We start from the raw sequence: 6,397 nt of genomic DNA on the forward strand, positions 1-6,397 counted from the left end.
GATTAGATTTCTACCACGCCTTCTGCCTTTGGCCAGGTTGAAGCCAGCCTCATCCAAGTATATGAAGTTGTGAGGTGGTTCTCTTCGTTAACGAAGGTGAAGACTCACCTGAGAGCAATTTCTCAATTCTGGACATATTTCTTAGCAAACATCTACTCACACTTTGCAGAAATCTGTACAGACATGCAATTCTGAGAACATGTTCACTCATTTTGATAGTACAGACTTCCAACCTGAAAAAAAGACTAATTGGTTTGGTGGTTGTGACATTTCAGCTGAGAACCAGGACAAGTTATTTTGCACAGCTGGACAAAAGCAACAAGAATTGTCAAAAACAGCTGACAGATGTACAGAACCATTTGCATGTTGTCCAAAAGCAATTGCAATTTGATGAAAACAACAAGAAATTGCTGATATGATGTGAACAACTGACAACAGAATCTGACGGTTGAACGAGTAGTTCTGAGAAATGCAGTTCTGTTGTGAGAAATGAATGAAAGCGATAGAGAAAAACTGTAATGCTCACACCTTCAGGGTGTTACACAGCTTCAGAGTTCTTAAATTTTAAGGCCACGGTGACATGTGGGCAGAATACAGTCATGGCCAGAAATACTGTGACTCCTGTATTTCTGTCAGGTAACACACCTCTCCTCCCAAAAAATTGTTGTAATCACAACTTCTTTGGTATTCTCATGTTTATTTCTTTTGTTTGTATTGGAATAACACAAAAAGCAGAAAAAAAGCCAAATCTGATCCACACAGAACTCCAAAAATGGACTGGACAGAATCAGTCACTCCCTGTAACCATCAGTGAGTTTCTTCCACCTCTTTACTGGAATCTTGGACCAGTCTTCTGTTGCCAGCTGCTCCATGTCTCTCAGGTTTGAAGGCTTCCTGCTCCCAGCTGCTGTTCTGACATCTCTCCACAGCTGCTTTATGGGGTTTAGATCTGGACTCACTGCTGGCCACTTCACAACTCTCCAGCTCATTGTCTGAAACCATTTCTGGTGCTTTCTGAAGTCTGCTTTGGGTCATTGTCCTGCTGTAAGACCCATGACCTCTGACAGAGACCCAACGTTCTGACACTGGGTCCCAGAATTCATTGGTAGTCTTCAGATGTCATAATGCCACACACACAGTCAAGACATCAGTGCCTGAAGCAGCAGAGCAACCCCAAAACATCAGTGAACCTCCACCGTGTTTGACTGTAGGGACGTGTTCTTTTCTTTGAAGGCCTCATTTCATTTTCTGAAAACAATAGAATGATGTGCTCGACCAAAAAGCTGTATTTTAGTCTCATCTGTTCACAGGACAGTCTCCCAGAAGTACTGTGGTTTCCTCAGGTAAGTTTTGGCTTCTTTATGGCTCTGTGTCAGCAGTGGGACCCCTGGGTCTCCTACCATAACATCCCTTGTCATTTACATGGCGACAGATAGTGTGAGCTGACACTGTTGCACCCTGTGCCTGCAGGTCAGCTTGAATTTGCTTGGAAGATGATCAAGGTTCTTTATCCACCATTCCAACAATCCTTCGTTGCAACCTGTCGTCTATTTTTCTCTTTCGTCCACGTCCAGGGAGATTAGCTCCAGCACCATGGGCTGTAAATGTCTTGACAATGTTGTTCACAGTGGAGCTTGGAGATGGACTTGGAGCCCTGAGACTGTCCAGGCTTTTCCACTATTGTGGATTTCATTACACATTAAAGGAGCATCACCTGCTTGAAATACAACTATATGTGGCTGGAATGTTCCAATTCTGGGAGACAGCCATCCAGGTGTACAGTCAGCTGGATGAACTGATTCGGTTTTTTGAAAATGTATATATTTTTGTATTTTGATAACCTAAACCAGGTATAATGTATCTACATCCTACACGTACACAGTGGCATGGACGAGTAATCATTTTGTTGTGTCTTGTTTTCAGATATGGCCAACAATTGAGGGCCTAAGTGGAAGGGATTTATTGTGTACTGTTGCACCAGCGTCGGGAAGAGAAAAGATTTCAGGAATACAGCGAATCAGACCTCTGGATCAGATATCAACTCTTCTCTGAGTCTGCATTTCTTTTTTTTTCTGTACATGACACTCAGTGATGAGTCACTGTCTTATCTTTGGACAGGCATGATCAGGTTTCTAAATCACTGAGATATTTAGTTGCTAATAATGTAGCCAGTAACAGGTGTATGTGTGGGTGCTCCCAACTTTATATCTTGTTTCACTTTTAAAATCTACATTTGTGGGACTTCCTTTAAAACAGCTGTGCATAACATCACATACACGTGACTGTTCAGAGCATTGTGAACTGAATTTTGAAATGATTTTGTCTCATGCATTTTTATACTTGTGAATACTATGTCCTGTACATATCTTGTTTTTTTTACCAACCTTTTTTAAACCTGTGATTTTTCTCGTAGGTCTGTCTTGTCTATTGATGCCATTTGTGTTTTGTTTGAAAGCTAAATGAAGTTGCAAGAAGTTCATCTTTATGTTTATGTTGTATAACTTCAACTTTGATTTTATTCTTGCCCTTCTGAGACTAGAATGTACAACTTTGGAAAAGACACTTTCTTTTGGATTCAGACCTGAATTTGAGATTTCTACCTGTGTGAGAGCAGCTACTATACAGACACAGCAGCAATTTGTAGTTTTACTCTTTCATTATAGTTTTTATTTTTAAGTCATCCACTCAAGCCCTATTTCATAACTGTGGTGCTAAAAACAAACTGTACTGTACAATATGGAAATGCTTCTTTATCATTTAAACATTAGTCACACTTTCCAGACATTCCGACATTATTTGGGAAAAGTAAAAAGTAGTGGCACCTGGAATGTGAAATCTTTTAGAGTCTTCCCTGATGATGTTATACTTTAAAGGTCCATTCAGAGAACACAGTTGTTTCCTTAAACAATTCACCACCAACATACCAGACATCCTTTTTGCACTTGTTTATATCAGGTCTGAGTCCTTCTAAAGACTCTAAAGGTAAATAAGTTGACAGTGACTGAATAAACCGATAGAAGCCCTGCTTGACTTTTGTTTTTACTTCTTTTCCTCACTAGATTTATCTATAATTGCCACCAGGTTCCAGGTTCATTCAAAAATCACTGAAATGTTTTCTTGATACCAAAAATGCTTTATTATAAATAACAATAAATAGCATCACAGACCATCAAATAAATAAATAAATGCAATAAATAGATATTAGATAAATAGATACATTCCTCCAAATGTTGAAATACATTCATGTAAAGAAGCCAATGTGGCCTCCACTGCTAACCTTAGCAATAGTTTGACGTTCAGCTCTCACTGAGCTGAGCCAGCTAGCTTATGCCTGTTGTGCCGCATACGCAGTGTAAAGTACTACTTGGTCAGTAGTTGTAAGTGATGGTAGTGGATGATCAGTAAGGCCAGTTTACTTGTAATAAAATAATGGAGTAGAGCTATTGTTGTACTGATTGGAATGATGGTGGTGATGTTGAGGGCGCAGGATGTTTACTTCCTGTGGTCTCCTGAGGAAATGTAGCCCATAGCTCGGTTGATAGTGATGGTTCGGACATAGAACCCTCTCAACATATTACACATGTCCTGTCTGTTTATGAAGCTTTCACTGCCCCACACCGGGACAGTGACCTCCTAAAAGACAACACAGAACCCATGAATGCACAGCAGTCACCTCCCAGTTTGACACTTTCAGAAACAGTTCCCTGTGTATAAACACTTAACATTTTTTTAAATATAAATGTTCCTTTTAAAGACTGAAAGATTGGGGGACAAAAACATGAGGAATAGAAAGATACCTCTGCAGAGTCGTCCTCTCCATTTGTCATCATGGCACAGTTCTGTATAAACCAGAGAAGATGTCGTCAGGCATCTTTGAGCTATTATTAGGAGATTGACTATTTCTGCCTTTAAATCTGTTTCCCCCTTCCACACATACACAATAAACACACCTTCCTCAGGCTCTGTATTATTCCCAGAGTTTGGTTCAGGGGTGGAACTTCTTCCTCAGGATTTCTGAGTGAGGACTTGATGTAGGATTGAATCACAGTATCGTAGTGGGCCAAGTCCTTCATGATGTTCCTCAGACACTCACTCTGCCAGGACAAATGAGATAAACTACTCATCATCTGTCTGCATGGATAAAACAAAAGTTTAAAATGTTCTGAATGGGTGGACAGTGTAAAATGTCAACAAAGGTAGAGCTTTATTTTTATTGTGTTCTGTTCTGGTCATTTTGTCCCAGATTCAATTTTCACTTTAGAATAAAAATTTTTCTAAACATTTTAAATAGTGGATTTCTAATTTACAGTTTTGTATAACACACAGTGTGAGGCAAATAAAACACAGTAGTAACAACAGCATACTGCACCTCATTGAAGGACGAGTTCCCTTGCACCAGGCAACCTTGGTTCTGTTGGGGATGGGGGGAGGATTTTAAACATGAGCTGTTTGTTGGGAGGTTTATTTTACTGGTAAAATGTAAAAATATGCACAACAGTTGTAATGTATTTATTATTTATATTTCATTAAACAAAAGGAGAGAAAATCCAATGTCGGTCTTAAATTGAATAATAATTGATCATTCATCATTTGTATCACTGATAAAGCAACAGATGTCACCTGACTCAAAGTGGGGGTGCAGGTCAGTAATGTCTGGGCTTTACTCTTCAGCACCACTTTATTGGATGTGATGCCAAAACACACCTTCTGGAATAGAAAATCAGGATATTCATTACTGATAAACTACAGACCTGCGTGAAACAGTAAAAGAAAGAAAGGGAGAAATTTGATTTGATTTATTCTTTCAAGCATGTAAAACAGTTGATATGACAACACACATAATTTTACACATAATCCAATATCAATTTGCTTATAATGGAGTAGGAAGAAGTCAGACTTATCCAGTCCTACCCCATGACATCATCTTACCATCATTGGTTAGCAAGCAGTAAATGATTCACTTCTACGCACACAAGTATTATACTAAAAAAGATTATAACAGTGTTAACATTTTTACATCACACAAGTAATATACTAAAGAATGGTTACAAAATGTACACCACACCCACAATATTCTATAGCATGAATTTTTAAATTTAACTGACCCCTTAAATTGTATCCCCCTTCCCTTTCATTAAATAGTTTTTGAATTCCACCAGGTAATAAATTGTTCCTGGCTTTATACATAAACACTGCAGTCTTATATCCCACTATATCCAAAAATTTTAACAATTTAGACTGTATGAAAGCTCCATTGGTGTGATCCCTGTACCCCATCTTATGCACAATTCTTATAGCTCTTTTTTGTAATATATACAATGGTTGAAGTGAGCTTCTGTATGTATTTCCCCAATTTTCAATTGAAGTTCATTGTCTAGTCTATGATTCCCAAATACCATAAATTTAGTTTTATCCAAATTCAGAGATAGTATATTACTATCACACCATTTCTTTATCTTCTCAAGTTCCTGTGAAACCTGTCCAGAGAGTTGCTGTAGGTTTTCACCCGATGCCCATATGGTAGTGTCATCAGCAAACAAAACCACTTTCACTAAATCAGAAACTTTGCATATATCATTAATGTATAGTATAAATAATGTAGGTCCTTCTAATCCATTTCAGAACCTCTGATCCCATATTTTTCTAACTTGTCCATTAATAATTCATGATTGATTGTGTCAAATGCTTTTTTTAGGTCAATAAATATTCCCATCGTATATTTCCTATGAAATACAGTATTACAACATGAACACGCCACAGCGAAATACAGCCTATACTTACGGAGCTGTTGAGAAGATCTGTGAAATTTAGCAGGAGGCTCCTGAAGAGCAAAGAGCACTGTTCGCACTTCTCTGTGCTCAGATCGGGCACCGGGACTCCCGTGGACGCGCGCCACCCCAGGGTCAGGAGAAGCAGCAGCAGCGCACAGCTGGCGGAGTCTGCACGGTAGAGAATAATAAACATCAAAACATGCACCTTATGAGTCGAACCAAGCCTTCAGGTTGCATGACAAAACACAACAAAGCCCCTTGGAAAATGCAATACAGTATTCCAGCCTGTGTCGAGGGCGCGGTGCCTTACGTAAATCAGAATTCGCCATCTTTCTGATTAGATAGAGATCTTTGGTCGAGCTGGTAAATCAGCAGTAATGTGTTGCTGCCTCCCTAATCTGATAGTCTTATAGGCCCATGTAATTTCGAGGGATTCCCCCCCCCCCCTACAGGAGCAACAGCAATATGAAAAGTAACACGTCACGCGTAATTTCCGTGTTGAGCTTCCAATACACTTAGCTGAACAAATAAGGGAAAGTTGGGATGTTTCATTTGATAGATAGATAGATAGATAGATAGATAGATAGATAGATAGATAGATACAGTAAATACACTCAGTGTGCCTA

The 6,397-nt window shown here is 39.0% G+C and overlaps 2 protein-coding genes across 2 annotated transcripts in view; one reads left to right on the plus strand and one right to left on the minus strand.

Annotated features, from left to right (window-relative positions):
* LOC109969019 (uncharacterized) overlaps positions 1–3,018 on the plus strand; it is an 18,135-nt gene extending 15,117 nt beyond the window's left edge. The window contains exon 17 of the mRNA XM_020615653.1: positions 1,924–3,018. Coding sequence (XP_020471309.1) covers positions 1,924–1,940 — 17 coding nt within the window. The 3' untranslated portion in view covers positions 1,941–3,018. The remainder of the gene's footprint in view (positions 1–1,923) is intronic.
* A 249-nt stretch (positions 3,019–3,267) lies between these two features.
* On the minus strand, positions 3,268–6,191 carry il12a (interleukin 12a). The gene is made up of 7 exons (XM_020615649.1): positions 6,082–6,191; positions 5,782–5,939; positions 4,621–4,707; positions 4,370–4,411; positions 3,951–4,094; positions 3,798–3,839; positions 3,268–3,633 (listed from the first exon to the last, which is right to left on the minus strand). Exons 1-7 carry the CDS (start codon positions 6,098–6,100, stop codon positions 3,493–3,495), a joined length of 633 nt encoding a protein of 210 aa, XP_020471305.1. The 5' UTR covers positions 6,101–6,191; the 3' UTR covers positions 3,268–3,492.
* Positions 6,192–6,397: the final 206 nt, after the last annotated feature.

Source organism: Monopterus albus, unplaced genomic scaffold, assembly GCF_001952655.1.
Source record: "Monopterus albus unplaced genomic scaffold, M_albus_1.0 scaffold167.1, whole genome shotgun sequence".
Classification (NCBI taxonomy): Eukaryota; Metazoa; Chordata; class Actinopteri; order Synbranchiformes; family Synbranchidae; genus Monopterus; species Monopterus albus.

Excerpts from the sequence above, each read along its gene's own strand:
- il12a (XM_020615649.1), bottom strand. Across the intron at positions 3,840-3,950 it reads TAATACAGAGCCTGAGGAAG|AACTGTGCCATGATGACAAA; the intron begins GTGTGTTTATTG and ends TGGTTTATACAG. Across the intron at positions 3,634-3,797 it reads GAGAGGACGACTCTGCAGAG|GAGGTCACTGTCCCGGTGTG; the intron begins GTATCTTTCTAT and ends GTTGTCTTTTAG.